We start from the raw sequence: 16,407 nt of genomic DNA on the forward strand, positions 1-16,407 counted from the left end.
GCTTTCATCATATCTGAGCCCAACATTGATCATATTAAATAGGATATTTGTCTTGGTTTGGTTTACTTTTTGGTTACACACATGCAAGTGTGCAAATGGGCATCATCCACATCACTGTATAGTAAATGAAGATTTAATGAACCCTTCGATCTTAACTTGGATCTTAATGTATCTAAATGTCTTGGATCCTCAAATCCTAATAAAACCCCAAAGTCCAAGAATTAAGATCAGTCTGGATTCTCCTTTATTTTCAAGGTGCTATAAAAATGGTCTCTGCATGTTTTCAGTACCAGTATCTAAGTCACTCACATCAATATTGTGCATGGGCTACATATATTTATAGATATAAATATATTTATTTTTTATATTTATCATTCCACAGACACATTTCTAAGTGCAAGTGTGGCTGAGGTTGGTTAAGTTGTCTGTAAACATTGGGTTTTCTTGGGTTACATGTGTTAAGTCTTGTTTGGTATTTTTGTATCTTGCATTTGCTTTTTTAACCACTGATGCAAACCAAATTTCCCCCTATGGGACAATAAATGTTTGAACTTGGACATACAAGTCTGGCTGTGGGGTGCATCTATAGGCGTTTTTGTAAAGTTCGTGTTGGGAGCTTATAAGGTTCAAAATAGGTTCAAAGACGCTTGGCTATGCAAAGGGCCACAGAGGGCAAAATTGACGGCACCTTTTTAATTCTTGGCTGATTATCTGGGACAGTATGTATGCCTTAAAGTATGCATCCAGTTATCTTAACTCAGTCATACAGACTTAGGCTTCTTGTTCACTACTACATTCCTCTAAAGAAATCCCTATTCTCAGTCCAGAATGTCCTTATTTGTAGTTTCCCTCTCTACCCTCAACAATCCCTTGAAGACTCATGTCTCTTAACCCCTCTTAACCCCTCCAACACAACTAACCTGTACTTGCTGACTCTCCCGTACTTGTTGTAGTAAGTTAATCACTTAGTGTACAGATCACGTTTCTTACTGTGCTGTAGCCTGAATGTTGTGTCCTCACTTATAAGCCGCTGTGGATAAAAGAATCTACTAAATAACTAAATGTAAATGCAAAGCTGCAGGCGTTAAGTCTGGGTTATGATTAACTTGGGTCCTCATGTGATCTGTGCTACCAAAGCATTTAATTTTTTACGCAGAGTGTACATCTCATCTACTTCTTGCTTTCCATCATGTCGGAAAAGGCCAAACAGGGTACGGAATGTCTGCGTTTAAAACCTTTTTATCCACACGCTGCTGAGTTGTGTGATCTCCCGCTATATTACCCAACGTACCTCAGCAGCGTCAGCATGACGTCGCTCCCACAATTCACTGTAAGTGAGCCACATGACACAACTGCATCTTCTTTGGTCGTTTAACAGCAGTTTAAATGAGGAATACACAAGTCAAATATCAAAATTGTTTGAGAACATAGTACATATTGAATTATCACTGTTTTTTCCTTTTTAACACTATAACCTTTAACTTTAAACCAAAGCAAGAAAGGAGGATGAGCTTATGTCTCTGAGAGCTGGGAGGTTATATATAAAGAGTTTCTTTATTTTGTGCTCCACAGTTCAGTTTCAGGGCACACTGCACACCATGCTGCGATATGCCAAGTTTGCAGCTAATACCTCTTTGGGAATCACCTTGTTGGTGTAAAAATACTATTTTCTGCCTGTAAAACATTATTATTTTTGACATTTTTTAGTAGATGCAACAAAATTAAAGGGACCAAATTATGTGTCTTTTTGAGAGTAACAAACTGCCAAAAAATATCATTTAAACATTTTTGGTTACGTGTCGACACAACACTGGTTCGTCCCTTGAGATTGGTAAATAAGTTAAGGAGGCAGCTCAGGACTTTTGCACAGCGCTGAACACACCATTTTCCAATTGACAACTGGCTTGTACTGGATAAACAGAGCCTGGGGCCCACAGGTGTCATTGCATGGTAATCAGAATCCATTTTCCGCTATACGTCACCTCATTGGAAAAGCAGGGAGTAAACTGACACCCTGTTTTCACTGATATGTGTGTGTGTGTGTGTTTGACTTTAAAAGGAAATCTGTCAGAAATCCAGAGGGTGTTGTTACACCTTTCTAACCTTTGTTTCCTGCTGGCTGTTGCAGTTTAAGGTATTGTGGGAACTTTGTGCGTCAGCAGAGATATTACGAGTCTCATTACAACAGGGTAATCTCTAAATCCAACCAGATACACTGAACTATTGTTCTGGTCCAACTCGCTGTTGGGGTCGGCTCCCTGAGCGCAGAAAACGAACAGCCATTAGCCGTTGTCTTGTGTCTGAGCATTTGCAAAGAAAACACAGCAAAGAATGTGGCTGAACTGGCAAAGGCCTGATATTTAACCATTAGCCACAGACGGTGCAACAAGCAATGCATCACTGAGCAAACGAGTATTTTTAAATTAATTGAAAACCTACAAGATTAACTGCGATGTCCAAGGACGTCATATTCCTGAACAAATAGAATCCAGACTGGAAAATAAAAATTCCCATCATGATCACAGACAGACAAAGACTGAGGTGTGTGTGCAGGAAGAACAGTCCGTCAGTGTGACCAAAGTAAAAACAACACCATGACCCCAGGCTGCAAATAAAAGAGGGATGAGACAAAGAGGAGCCTTCTTCAAACCATTCCGCTCCTTATTCCTCTATCCTGTCCTGTCATGGTCCTAATGCAGCACAAACAGGGCTCCCAGGGCCACAAATAAGAAGATGGTCCTTCTCACTGCTCCTTCGGGGTAAATTTGTGATAAGGGACAGCTTGGACCAGGAGCAATCTGTTCAGTTCACAACATGTTTAGCACAGCACTGGTGCACACAGAGACACTCGTTCAAGATGTAGCGAGATAACCAAAAACACACTCGACACAATGTCCACAAGGGTCAGCTAAAGAACAGTGAGTGTGTAAAAGAAGGTGTGTTTGTGTTTGCTGTGGGAGGCTGGGACACTCTGGGAAGGGAAGGGCAGGCCTGTGGGTTAGTGTCATTTTTCCACTTGAAAATAAGGGCGTCACCTGAGAACAAAGGCAAACCCAACTGACAGCAGACAGGACAAAGGAGATGTGCTACTGGAGACTGAAATACGTTGATGCGAGCGTGCATGCTTGAACACGTAAGATGTCTTTGTATGAAACCTGGTGAGGATTGATACAGCTGGAGCGACACAGTTCGGCTCCAGACCGCTGCTTTAGATATTTATCTTTCATTCTTCTGAAGCACCAAAGTGAATGAAAATGTGTATAAAGAAAAAGAGAAAACTAAAATCCAAAGAGTATCCAAATCCTTCGCTTTACTGAGGACCAGAGTGGCTGAATTTCCTGCTGAATTATTGCTGCTCTGTATAATATTACATACCAAATATCTTAGCTAACATGCATGCTACTGCCTCAACAACATCAACACACAATCGTACAGGAGCTGGAAGAGGCGTGTGAGAAGTTAACCTTAAATTATTCCTAAATGAATCCTAAAATTTGGAGCTTTTTTTTTCTAATGTTGTGAGCTGATTCAGAATCTTTGAAAACAAGAATTGCAATTCTTATGTGAATCAGTTTTTCCCCACACTCCTAAATTGTAGCATTAAAATAACTAAAATATGGATATTATGTTCATAACAACATGAGTATCTTGTTTCATTTCACCTTGTGCATTTATCGTAAATATAAAGTTTTTACAAAAATTTCTTCTGGCAGCTTTTTCACTGTCCATCAGGTGTTTTTGTTTCTATTGTACATCTGCAGATGGTTGATGGTCCCAGACTCTCTCTCTAATATTGAGGGTTATCAATCTGCCAGATGTCATGACATTTGATGCATAAGATATGTTGTCTGCCTTCCCCAATGTGCACTCCTGCAAATCAAAGCAAAAACAACTAACAATCAATTTAGCTGAGAGTCGCCTTCGTCCACACGTGTCATCTTATTGGTCACTGTGGGAGGGAACTGTGGCGTCGACATAGCGCCATAACAATTTACACTGGGACTTCAGGTACGTTTTTCTCACTGTGATCTTCTTTCGTGTCGTTACTGAGGAAATGTTACTGCCACACAGCAGGAATAAAGTCTTACAGGAAGTGCAACATGTAAACAGAAACATAACTGAAAGGTTTCGACTTCACTGTTACCCTTTTAAGTATTCTTTGATGTTTTTGTAACATTTGCCAATGATAGTTGTACCTTCTTAGGGGTCGATGTCCTCTAACAGAACCTGGAGAGACAGACCTGCCCACACACTATTCCCTGTGGCGAGCAACAAGTTACAAAATCCAGAAGATGCCCAACTCGCTGAAATGACACCAATCCTTTTGCACACACACGGAAAGCACGAATTCCCCTTTAATGCTTTTTGCAAAGTAGATGCACATTAACCCTTCTGGGTATTCTCTGTTGTAACATCTCCTTCTTCTGCCATTTCGGGGACAAAAAAAACCCTCACAGCGTCTTTGGGGCATGCACAAAGCGAGTTTGAGTTGAACTAATCATTTACAAGCGGAGGAAGTTCCACTCCTAATCACATCATCTGAATGTGTTAGTCTGAAAAATTCAATTCAGGATGACTTTGGTCCGTGTTTACATGTATTTTAAAAATCCAGTTTGAGTCCAGTTAAAACAATAAATCTTTTTTTTCATGTAAACAATCTTTTATGTCATGTAAACACATCCAGTTCTAATGGGTTAATACTTCTGTGTCGAACCCTCACTGAGCTGCACACTATTTGTCTGTACAAATATTAAAATATTTGCAAATATAATTTATGAAAAGCGTTTTTTCTTTTGTTTAAATAGAAGAAAAGAAGTCAAACTTTTCAGCTAAGTCCATGAGAATATCCCGGGTAAACGTCATCTACTTGGACAGTTTGGTACAGTCAGCCTTATTCTAACAGGTCATTTGTAGACCTGTTGAAACGTCATCTGTCTTTCAAAAACAGAGTCCAATAAAAAAGGAGAGTTTGGCGCCTTTGTTGACAGGAATGCACAGCAGAAAGATGACTGCTCCTGGGCATGGGAGGCAGCAGACCCAGAGGGGGGTATGAGGGAGTATGGAGGAGTTAAGGCATCCTTAATATCAAGGAATGTACCCAAATATCTTAAACAGTTGTCAGTACAAACAGCTGGGACATTCACAGCATCAGTAGCATAATCCTGACCAATGAGCAGCAGCCAAAGTTTTTTAGAAAGTTTAACAGATGTCCTGCAAACAGACACAAACAGCGGCTCTACACCCCAGTACGGTTTGATTCTTTGAATGTCTAAATGATTATTGGTTCAATACAAACTACAGAAGCTTAACTTTGGGGCCTGCTTCCAGTTTATTATAATCCAGATGCAGGACAGTTATGTCAGGGAGACAGAACAGGTACTGGAAGCATGACTAAGAACAGCCTGATCACAACCATCCCACGTGGCACTAATTAAAAAGGTGCTAAAGAGATAAAATATGTGGTCAAAGAAGAGGGATGTGGAAGTAGATAAGCCCTCTGAAAAGAGCAGACTGAAAGGGAAAAACCAAGTGAAACTGCTGTGTGTGTGTGTGTGTGTTGAACCGTTTCCATTCACTCCACCCCATCCCAACCCCTAGAACAACAGAGGAATTTGGCTTTCATTCGCTCTCACACACAGAGAGAAGGAAGAGCAGATGTGAGCCAAACCACTGCATACCAGCTTGGATCTGACCCTGGGTATCATGAGAAATCTCAGTCCCCCACAGGAAAAACTAAACTTCACCTCAGTTTCCATCTCATCTCCATCACTGCTTCCCCATCTCTTTAACCAGCTCTAATCTTTTAATGCATCTCTGTTCCTGCTGCAAACACAACCCTGTTGACTTCCTCTACTGTTTACCAGTGCTTACCTGACTTCACCTAAATACTGGTCATTAAAAGTTATGTTTGTTTATTGTATAGTACTTCGTTTTGGATGATAACTGACTGATATTGTGACTCTACCTATTGTACGCTAATAGATCTACTGTGTCTGAGTGTGTGTGAGTGCGTTTCCCACCTTGAAGCTGGTAAGCTCTTGTTTGGTGAAACCATGGCTGTGGATGATTTTCATCTGTTTGACCAAAGTGCTTTTGCCGCTCTCTGCTGCACCTGTGGGACGCGAGACGGTTAAAGCGCGTCTTTTCACCTGTGGTCAGCTCAGATCACAAGGTCAAATAAAGCTGTGGCTCCAGGCTAAGATCTGTGACTCAGAACTGAGAATATTTAGAGGAGCTTTACGTTGTATTCGGGGGTAATTTCACACAGTGTGCAGTCTCACCTAGTAGAAGTATTTTAACCACATTCATCTCCCGCTTTGCGTATTCGTACAGGTCTCTGTCTATCTTGGCACTGTTTATCCTCGCCTTCTTCTCCTCCTCTGTAACTTCGGTACCGAGGCACAGTCCCATCCTGAGCGATCATCTCCTCTCCGACCCCGGCCAGAGAGGAAAAAAAAAAGCAGGGGGTCTAAAAATTGGTTTCAGTCTGTTTCTCTGAGCTCCAAAACCCGCTGGCTCACCGCTCAGTGTCAGACAAATTAACTGCTAAATAACTTGAGGCCAGCTCGGACACATCCTTCAAACTCACTGAAGTCGTTGATCGTCAAACCTTCTAGAAAAACTGAATTTACGCATCGCTCCCGGTGCTTTTTCCGCGGCTCTTAGGAGCAGATTTAAAAAAAAAAAAACGCAAAACTGTGATGTGCCCGTGCGCCGCAGCAGTTCAAACTCTGCTCTGCCGCCTTCCCAGAGACCCCAGTTAATCCCAAAACTGCCTCCTCCCACTGCAGCCTGCAGCACAGATGGAAACCTTCCCGACTTCCCTGGGAAGTGACGTGCTGAGGTGCTTCTGCGCGTAATGCGCGTGCTTCACCTGTGCATGCCAAGAAAACCAAACACAGGTTCTACCCTCATGATGCAACCATGGAGAAAACATTTATTTAATATTTGTATTTGCATACTCCCCCATTTATTATGGCTGATGACACCTTAACAGGCTGTGAAATCATCCAAATCCACGCACTAACATTCATTTCACATGATAGTGAAACCAAATTAAAAAATGGAGCCCGGGCCGATGGAACAAGAGAGAAAATAAAAATAAAACGGAACACAACAAAGAAACAGAAATATAAAGAACAAAAGTGACGCAAATGGGACATGGGTGAATAAAAATAAAGTGAAGTTGTCACATGACCACAAATAGACACAACTGGCTACATGCAGAGCGAGTAAAAAGAAAATAATTGAATGTCCACAAAGGATATTAAAAACTATTAAAAAGAGATGAAAAGTAGCCGCATTACACCAACAATATCAGACTGAAAACATGATTGACTAAAAAAAGGTTGAGTAACAAATCAAATACAGAGAGAAAACACGCATAAAGACACCAATGATACATCTATAAGATAAACATTTGTAGAACTATGGACTAAACTTGTTTCATTCTTTTTGATAATCTTCTAAGTGGAGTATTCCTAACATTTACTATTAAAGTATGAAGCAAAAGAAAATCTGTATTACTTTTGAACACTTAAAAATCGGAAGCTGGACTGTATTTGAAAACATTTGTGAAGAAAAAGAGTTTGTGGCCAAATGAAACAAAAAACAACTTGTAGATGAATTTGGGAAAGGTTTGAAGAAAGAGGAAGGGTCTCATGATCTGTCTAACATGGTGGAAAGCAGCGAGCTGGTCTGAGAGCGTCTGAGGCCGCCGGTAACTCTGTCAGCTGAGTTTAAAGACGTGTCTCTGCTGACAGAAGCAGCAGGATGAACTGCGGAGTGCAGAGAGCCGTGCTTTTGGACAATAACCCGGGAAGTGCAGTGAAAGCACACTGGCAGAGTCAGTCACATGACTTCAACAAGAATGAGCATTCTTTTCTGTTGAAGAAGACGAATCTGAAGACAAACTGACCCTCAAACATGCAAAGACAAAGAAGGAAATTGGTGTTTGGTTCTTCATGCAGTCATTCTGTAAATGATTAATATCTGAGCATCATATACAGTCCTTAATGCTGTCAGTTTAGCATTAGACTTAAAAATAAGTTAAATCATATAATGAATGCAAACCTTAACAGTGAACGCTACAGGTTTGTTTTAAAAAAAACCGCTTAGCTGACACTTCAATCCTCTGATTTGGTTCATTTCTTATCGTCTCTCTTATGTTTCCTTCTTATGTCCTGAAGTGATTCGATCCTTCATGCAGAGTCTCCACATAATTCAGGCTGTGAATTAAAGACAGAAAAAACTGACAGTTGTCCTGTTTAGTTGTCCGGGAGCAGTGTGACCCACACGGACCAGCAGGCTTTAGGCTGTAGCCTCGTTTCACTGCATCAGTGAACCGTGATTATGTGCTGATCAGAGCTCCCTGAAATCAGGCTGCAAACGCTGCGACTGCAGCAGGAAAACACACCACAATCATAGATCACCCATTTATTTCATGAAGCCAAGTTTACACATGTGTCGTTACTGAAACGCTGTGAAAATCTCCAGAATCTAAAAGCATAATAAGCTTCCCGCCCTCCAAGCACATGAGTATTAATCCATCTTCAGTATGTTCCACGCAGACCGAAGCAACGTTCAACAGCTTGACCGCAACGTTGGACTCTGAATCTTTAGATTCTTGGATTGTCGCATGATAAAAGAAGAAAAAAAAGACACATTCTGGTCTTTTACAGAGACATTAACTGATAACAAACCCAAGAAAGATGGACTTAAAGGGATATTTGTTGTTTTGTTGACCCGCCACCGTGCAGGCAGTGACGCTGCGCCCCACAGACGGTCTTCAGACCACAAATAACAACAAAGTAAACATCTGTCTGCTGCAGTGACACGGTGTAAAAATCACTATATATATGGCGTTAGCTCAAACCACTGTGAACGTTTCTAGGTCTGAGGTGTTTACGAGAGAATTCACTCGTCTGAGGAGTGGTGAGCTCCTCACCGACAGCTGGGAGCACTCTGACCGCTGCCTCCTGCAGGTAAGACCGGTGTCTTACCTGCAGGAGGTACTCAAAAGTACTTCACAGAAGCTCACTTTAAAACCAACAGAAAAAACACGGAAATATCCCTTTAAGTTTTCTGACAGCTGCAGAGACACTTGGGCGGTTTTCTCTGAGTGGAATTAGTAGTTGATACAATTCACAGCCCTTAAAATATTCATAGCTTCGAGGAAGAGGCACTACTTTAATTTATAACCATCTCGCCCACCGACTTCCAACGGCTCACGCACGCACGCACGCACGCACGCACGCACGCACGCACGCACGCACGCACGCACACACGGTGCAAATTCAGTTAAAATTCACAGACTTATTCAAAGATAACTTTTTTTTTTACAGGATGGACAAAACAAATCAATTGTGTTAAAAACCGAGCACAGCCAACGTTACTTATGACACTTCTACGACTAATCGTTAAAACTCATTTGGTTAAAAATCTAAAAACATTACAGATGTGATAAGTTATGGATAATTACAAACTGAACATCCCACTTTTACATGTAGTGTGTGACTTACGAAAACACAACATAGGATAAAATAAAGTTGTCCGTGGAGCAGGGAAAGCAGGAGTAAAGGGATTGTTGCAGGTATTCTCCTGTTTGAGGATTCAAAGCGTCCGATTGGACGAGTTTAGTTACAGACTGGCCAAACCCAGCTGAGGACTCCCAGTCTGGTTCTGCTGAGCCCTCTCTCTTAAAGCTGCGTGTACCTGGACGAGTAAAACAGACTTAAAACTGTCTGAGCTCACTAGTGGACAGACTGAGCTGTAGCTTCGCCCTGCTGCTCTCTCTTCTTCATCGCTTCAATCACCGCCATCTCCTTGGCCTCCTTTTTCTGGTTCCTGGCTTCAAACTGCAGCCTGAGAACAAAAGGAGGACTCAGTACACACAGAGTCGAGACATTATTAGCTGGAAGGTGGTTGAAGGTGCCTGGAAAAGTAGAGGAGCTCACCTGTTTGCAATGATCCTTTGGACAATGTCATCAGTGGTGAGATTGTTGCCGCTGTCGATGGTCTTGAATATCCCCCTTTTCTTAGGTTCCTGAAGAAAGAACACACAACCACAGTTTACATCAAAACAGGCCAGACACAGAGAACACAGCAGAAATAAACTCCATGCTGCCACCCTGAGATCAGACGATGTAATGTTGTAAATAAAAACAGAAGCACATCTTCCTGATAACGCCTCAGATGCATCACACTGGACCTTCAGGTGCATTTGTAGCATAAAAATTCAAACTTTGTACTCACAGCATACGGGTTGGAGCCGTCCTTGTCTGGAAACACCTCTGTCTTACCGTGACACACCATATCCACCTGCTCGGTCACACAGACAGACCTGGTTAAACCAGCCGTGATCAAGTTTAAAAACCTTCCTCCCGTATTATTTTACACAAAAACTGGAGTTCGTTTACGCTCAATCTCGCCACAAGTGATGTGTGACCATCAATAAGAAAAGTAAACAGCATTTACTTTTCTTATTGATGGGCCACATCGAGGTCAAGCTAACTTTATTGGTCTCCTCGGGAGAATTTAGTGTTGGATCACAAAAAACCACAGAATTTAAAATGTTTGATGGACAAACGTGCAAAAACATTTTGGTCTTGATGAGCTTGATGTCCACCATAGATACTTTCCTCCATAAACCTCAGAGTATACGTTCAGACATTCAGTGACAACAAAAACACCAAACATTCATTCATGCAAACATAAATATGAGTGAATCACCTCTGCTCATTGATGAGTTGGACTGACAGACGGATAGATTAATGTTTGTACCTGTTCTGTTGGCACAGTGGAATCCTTTATCTATACATGTGTAATGTAAACTAATTTAAAATAATTAACAACCCTTATAAATGCCACCAGTGTCACACCAGGACCTTACAGTTTGTTTACTACCAGCCGGCTCTGGCCTACGGCAACATTAAAAGCACTAACTCCCAGATTTGCATCAGGTCTCCTTCAAAGCCAACGCTCTGGTTTGCATGCACAGAAATGAGGCTGCTAATGTTTGATGTGGGAAGATCATCATCCATCAAGGTTTAACATAATGTCATAAAGGTGTCAACGGTATTTCAGCCAAAACCACAATCCTGGCGACAGAAAGCTGAAAATAAGTCACGTAAGGCTGAAGAAATTTGCATCAAGCAGGATATGAACCCGTGTTCTCTGGATTTAAGCCTTACTGATGCGTCCATTCCCCCACAATAACAGTAACTTCTGAAAATATGTAAAGACGAGTCTTACATCCACTGAAAAAGCCTCAGAGTTGTACTCTGCCGGCTGTATTTCAGTCTCCTTCTTTACATCTTTCTCCACATTTACATACAATATCAATAACTAGACTGTGACCTCACCATCCTTCTCTTATACGTATGTTTTCACTATGGTGAATTATATCTGCTATGAATCGTGTCAAAAAGTATGATAAAGATGGAACAATTCAAAGATTATTTTAAGGTATAGTTGGGGTATTTTTGGCCAATATGTTCAAACTAAAAGAAGCATCTTGGGTAAATAAAACTTCTGCGTAAGTAAAGCAGCTGTGAGAAGAGACGTCACACTTAGTTAAAACAAAACTCACCTTAAAATGATCCAGCAGGTCCTTTCCCACTGCATAGGGTGCACCAATCACCACCTCTGACACGTACTTAAAGACACACAGACGAACAGTGAGAGAAGAGTTAATCTTCCACAGCATTCTTACATCTGTTAGGTCATTTCTGCTCTCTAATGCCCAGGTTTAACCAAAAAGCATCTTTCAGCAGATTCATCCTGCTTAGATTCTGTACGATTCTACACCTTGTCATCAGGCATCGAGTTAAACTGATGACAGAGCACAGAAGTTTGGTGGTTTTACAGTAGGAATGTGTAGTATTTCTGGGGAACAAAGATTCATTGTTCTTGGTCCATAGCTGACCAGCAGGAATGAAGGGCACAGAGCCAAGAGCTGCCTGCAGAGCTGTGGGTATGCCGGGCAGAAATACACCCCACTGTGCGGAACATTGAACTGTGTGTGTGTGTGTGTGTGTGTGCGTGTGTGTGTGCATGTGTGTGTGCGTGTGTGTGTGCGTGTGTGCGTGCGTGCGTGAGCTCACCCGGCAGGCGAGGACACTCAGGGTTCTCTCGTGGATGTTCATGATCGGATAGTTCTTCCCCTTGTAGCGGTTCACTTCCTGTGGGCAATGAAGACGCCACTGAGTTTGTTTACATTTCTACCAATCCGATGTTTAGCTTTAACAGCTGGAGAGAGAACGGCTAAGGTGACCATCTTTCCTGTCGAAACATAATCTGGGGCTGCTCTTGCTTTAACTCGTTCTGTTTATTGTGAGAGTTGCCAACACAGCAGGGAGGGGCGGCTCTTATCCGTCTGTGAGCATGTTGGCAGACGTTAGGTGTATAATCAGGCGTACCTGGTCAAAGTGCAGCCCAACGATGACGTAGGGCTTCTCCGCCTGTTTGTAGACCATCTCTAAGAAGTCGACATGGCCAATGTCTGCAAAGGGTTTGTGGTCAAGGCAGCAACACATAAGCCACAGTTCTTGAAGTGCTACTTCCCTTTTTTGTTAAGCACTTCTAAGCATTCAGTGTCTTTCCTGTTGCAGAAAAGTCCTGCCCAGCAGTCAATACTCCAGCAAGTATGACACAACTCCTGACAGACTCAGATGATCTGTGCAGGCATACTTTGGGCGCGCAACGACAGAGCAACACGGATGTTCATCAGTTGAGAAAATATTCAAAATGAAACAAAAGTCTGATTCAAAAGTGAAAGAGTGGAAAAGTGCTATATGTCAAATGCATTTGGGCTGTTCTGAAAGTTTTAAGTTGTTTCATTTGGTGAAATTTTCTCTTCTGCTGCCTCATTCTGAGCAGCTTTTAGCTCAGACCTGCCATCAAAATTTCACCTCGATTCTCCGAACACTGACCGCTCATATGTACGTCACACAACCCTAATTCAAAACAACCAGAAAATCCTCATAGCTTAGCCGTTTCACTCGATAAGGATACGGAAGAGGTCAAACGCTCCGGCCACATAGATGATGGTGTCTCCAGGCTGAGGCTCCTTTCCTGAGGCGAACTGGATGATCTTCTGGGATGTTTGCAGGAACTGACATACCCCTGTCCATGGACTGTGGCCTGTAGGACTCTTAACAGCACAATAAACAGAAATGAATCACGCTGTCCCATATCTATCATAGAGATAATATAGCAAAGGTAATGCATCCTAAATATTACATTATATCTTCACAGAATAAGTCAGGATGTGTACCTTCCCAAAGTTGTCAGTATGCTGCTGGTAATCTGGGTTATCCTGCATAGAGGAATCAGTTAGATCAACAGTCAAATAAACGACCCTTGTCTGAACAATAAAGACATTCACACAAGCTCACCATGTTACTGTGGTGGGCTTTGGTCATGAGGAGCATACGGCCCACCAGGTCAGTGGTGGAGACACCCTGTGTGCGCTTACATTCCCGGTAGCGTCCCGCACACTTCACCTCTTGGTATGTGTCCTTGCCATCTACTGTCAGCGTAATATCATCTGGTGAACAAAACCATAATCACACCATGTCTGGAGGCTCGTATAAGGGCAGAATAAAGATAAGGGGGCTCTCATCGGTGACAACACAAAGAAGCTAAAGAGCAGACTCTCACTGGCTCACCTCCATGCACACAGAAGTCACAGTTGTATTTGTCCAGAGTTTCCAGTGTGGTGACGTAAGGCGCTCCCTCTACTATCTCATCCACCCACTTGATTGCCCGCACCATCTTATAGCGTTCCGCCTGAGTGAAAACTGGAGGACCCTTGTGCTTGGAAATTTCCGCTTTTAGGAAGAGATTTCGGATTTTTTTGTTAGTATTAACATACATGTAGTAACTCATGCCAATGTAGGTGGTGGATACTTTCATACTCTGCTGCCCCACAAGTCATCTGGGATTAAACACCATGTTTCTAAACCCAGTTTTTGTGGCTTTTTGAACTGATTATAAATAAGCAGCTACTTAACTCGACTGTGCAGTAATAGTTAGAAATGAGTATTCAGTCATAGTGTGTCACAGAAACATCAGACTTACCATCTGTATGCACTCCAACTATGAGGTAATCGCCCATAGCTTTAGCCTGCCGCAGTTGGTTGGAGTGACCATAGTGCACCATGTCATAGCTGTGGACAAAGAAAAACAGTGAGCATCCTCATAAAAAAACAACAGTTGGTGTCAGAGATAAAAACACAACCATAAAGGTGGAGGCTGTAACAACTGGCCCCCTGCAGCTGTGTGGAGTTCGCCTGATGCTCCTCAGGCTCACATACATATCTTCCACAGATATATGTGTTTTATTACTGGCAAAACTGACTGAGACTGTCAGGGTGAGTTACGGTGATAAAGGTTACTGAGAGAAAGGTGATGGCCACAGACGCTGCGTCTGCAGCATGCTTGTGCTTATTTGCTTTTAGTCATTCAGTGCCTTTATCAGTAGATTTTTTGCAAGTACCTTGCTCTTTAAAAGGAAGTAAATATAAGTCTGAGTAAATCTCCCCTGATGAAACACATTCTGAGCTCAACAACAACTAACTATAACCTATTTTTAAAAAACACAGGAGCATTTGAGGGGAAGAAGAAATAACTACACATACGAAATGCAGATCAGTGTTTGTCCCATGAGAAAAGTCTTCATACACCAAGAGTAAACATAGGAGATGCCTGCTTTTACATGGGTAATTGTTTGCCTTTAGGTATTTAACAGTTATTAATAGGCTAATAGACAAAGAGAATAATAATTGTAGACACAGTGTAACTTTGGAAAATTAGGTATAACAGGTAAATGGGGCACGAGGGCTAAAAGGTGCATTGGCCTGTTACAAAAAGAATATTAAAATTAATCAAATCAATTCTGGCCTTAGGGGGGTTGTAAGGCATGACTGCATCACCCACGTTAAATAAAGCGTCTTTGTTATCTTATTTGACAGAGATCCTTTTATTTCTGACCATAAATAAATCTAAATGTTTGTTAAGCTTAAGTAAAGAAACTGGTTGTTTAAAAGAACATCTATTTGTTCCTTCCTCCAAGATACTCATCTTTCTTCCTGATCTCATTTGTTTCACTTTTGTTATAAACATTTATAACCACCACATGAGGATGCACCATGCCAAAAAGCTGTCAGTGAAGCAGTCATTTCCTTGTACAGCAAATGGAAGCAGGAAAGAAAGCATTTACTGCATATGTAGAGTCAGTTTTATCAACTGTAAGTCACTGTAAAAATCATAATAATGCCTTCACAGCATAATTGTGCGCCAGTAAAGTTTAAAACAACAACGATGCACACATAAAATCATAAAGTTACACCTTCAGGTACTATATAAAAGCAGTGTGGCCTGACAGAGTTTGGGTCAGTTGTTAAAATGTGGTGTTTACAACCTAGGATGCGAGCTCTGGAACAACTACTTTTCAGATTGGCGTTCAGGGACACTGTAATAACGTTATTAACAACCATGTCAACATTATTGACATAGAATAAAACTGTGTTTCTTTAGTCTGAAATAAAGACAATAACTACAATTTGGTTGTTTTGAGACCACGCGATGCTCCGAGGTGTCATTTAAGTCCAATATGGTGATAACGGTGAAACGCTTTAGTTAGTTAGTGCTAAAAAAAACAGCTAGCATTAGCGTGCTAATCACAAGTGTTCCCGCTGAGTTTTACATAACGACCACGTTTTAGCAGTTGTACTACACGTATTGGTTTAGTAGACGAGAAACGACAGTAAAGAAGCGGAAGGTGTCCCCAAACTCACCAGCCGTCACACCACAACCGGACGGTCCGCTTCCTTTTCTCTGGGCTACACACTGATCCGCCCGGCTTACTGCACCCGGCGTCCTCCAGTTGATCGTCCGTAGCGTGGTGTCCGTTTTTGATCATTTCGACGAACTCAGGGAAATACTTGAGTGGCAGTACAAACAGGAACAAGAAACAGATTAAGTTTACACCTTAATGAACTTGTTCAAGCCCGTTTTCTTTTTCTGTTACAACTTAAATATAATTCCTCAGGACGTCTCCGTTTTTCTTGATCCGACAGAGTGACGCTGAATCAGCCAACGCCTCCAATTACGTCACATCGAACGAACCCACGCTGAGATACTGATTGCGTAACTACGCAAGTCACGTGATAACATGCAGGCTTTAAACACCCTAATATAACTTCAATGGAAACCCAATATTTTCTCCCAAATAGTACAATTAACAATACTACTATACTTCCAAATTATATTTAATTCTCATTTATTATAGTCTATCATTTATAATCAATTGTATGACAGTTTAGGTCAAATGTTTCTTGGCTGGTTTAGCAGACATTTCCCTTTAGTTTGCGATATAGTTTATGTCCAATGTGCGACCTGACG

The 16,407-nt window shown here is 41.7% G+C and overlaps 2 protein-coding genes across 4 annotated transcripts in view; both read right to left on the reverse strand.

Annotated features, from left to right (window-relative positions):
* Positions 1–6,812, reverse strand: part of gnav1 (guanine nucleotide binding protein (G protein) alpha v1) — a 35,516-nt gene extending 28,704 nt beyond the window's left edge. For both annotated transcript variants that reach the window (XM_072384314.1, XM_072384313.1), the window contains exons 1-2: positions 6,282–6,812; positions 6,021–6,112 (exon numbers count right to left, since the gene is read on the reverse strand). In XM_072384314.1, the coding sequence (XP_072240415.1) occupies positions 6,021–6,112; positions 6,282–6,411 (222 nt within the window). In that variant the 5' untranslated portion in view covers positions 6,412–6,812. The remainder of the gene's footprint in view (positions 1–6,020; positions 6,113–6,281) is intronic.
* A 1,609-nt stretch (positions 6,813–8,421) lies between these two features.
* pcyt2 (phosphate cytidylyltransferase 2, ethanolamine) lies at positions 8,422–16,114 on the reverse strand. Of its 2 annotated transcripts, none has more exons than XM_072384315.1 (12): positions 15,801–16,114; positions 14,083–14,171; positions 13,671–13,832; positions 13,398–13,549; positions 13,277–13,318; positions 13,015–13,153; positions 12,420–12,502; positions 12,105–12,182; positions 11,591–11,656; positions 10,255–10,320; positions 9,957–10,045; positions 8,422–9,864 (listed from the first exon to the last, which is right to left on the reverse strand). In XM_072384315.1, the coding sequence occupies exons 1-12, from the start codon at positions 15,923–15,925 to the stop codon at positions 9,753–9,755; spliced, it is 1,203 nt and encodes a 400-aa protein (XP_072240416.1). In that variant the 5' UTR covers positions 15,926–16,114; the 3' UTR covers positions 8,422–9,752. The 2 variants fall into 2 exon arrangements, with proteins under 2 accessions (XP_072240416.1, XP_072240417.1); XM_072384316.1 differs by lacking the exon at positions 15,801–16,114 and adding an exon at positions 15,688–15,710.
* Positions 16,115–16,407: the final 293 nt, after the last annotated feature.

The sequence above is a fragment of the Leuresthes tenuis genome, unplaced genomic scaffold (genome assembly GCF_036924035.1).
Source record: "Leuresthes tenuis unplaced genomic scaffold, fLeuTen1.0.hap1 SCAF_4, whole genome shotgun sequence".
In the NCBI taxonomy this organism is placed as follows: Eukaryota; Metazoa; Chordata; class Actinopteri; order Atheriniformes; family Atherinopsidae; genus Leuresthes; species Leuresthes tenuis.

Bases quoted from the DNA above. Each gene is read 5' to 3' on its own strand.
- pcyt2 (XM_072384315.1), bottom strand. From the start codon at position 15,925: ATGATCAAAAACGGACACCACGCTACGGACGATCAACTGGAGGACGCC. The intron at 13,154-13,276 runs GTACACATCCTG...TGTGCTGTTAAG, and splicing joins ATACTGACAACTTTGGGAAG to AGTCCTACAGGCCACAGTCC. The intron at 9,865-9,956 runs GTGAGCTCCTCT...TTTTGTTCTCAG, and splicing joins CAAAGGATCATTGCAAACAG to GCTGCAGTTTGAAGCCAGGA.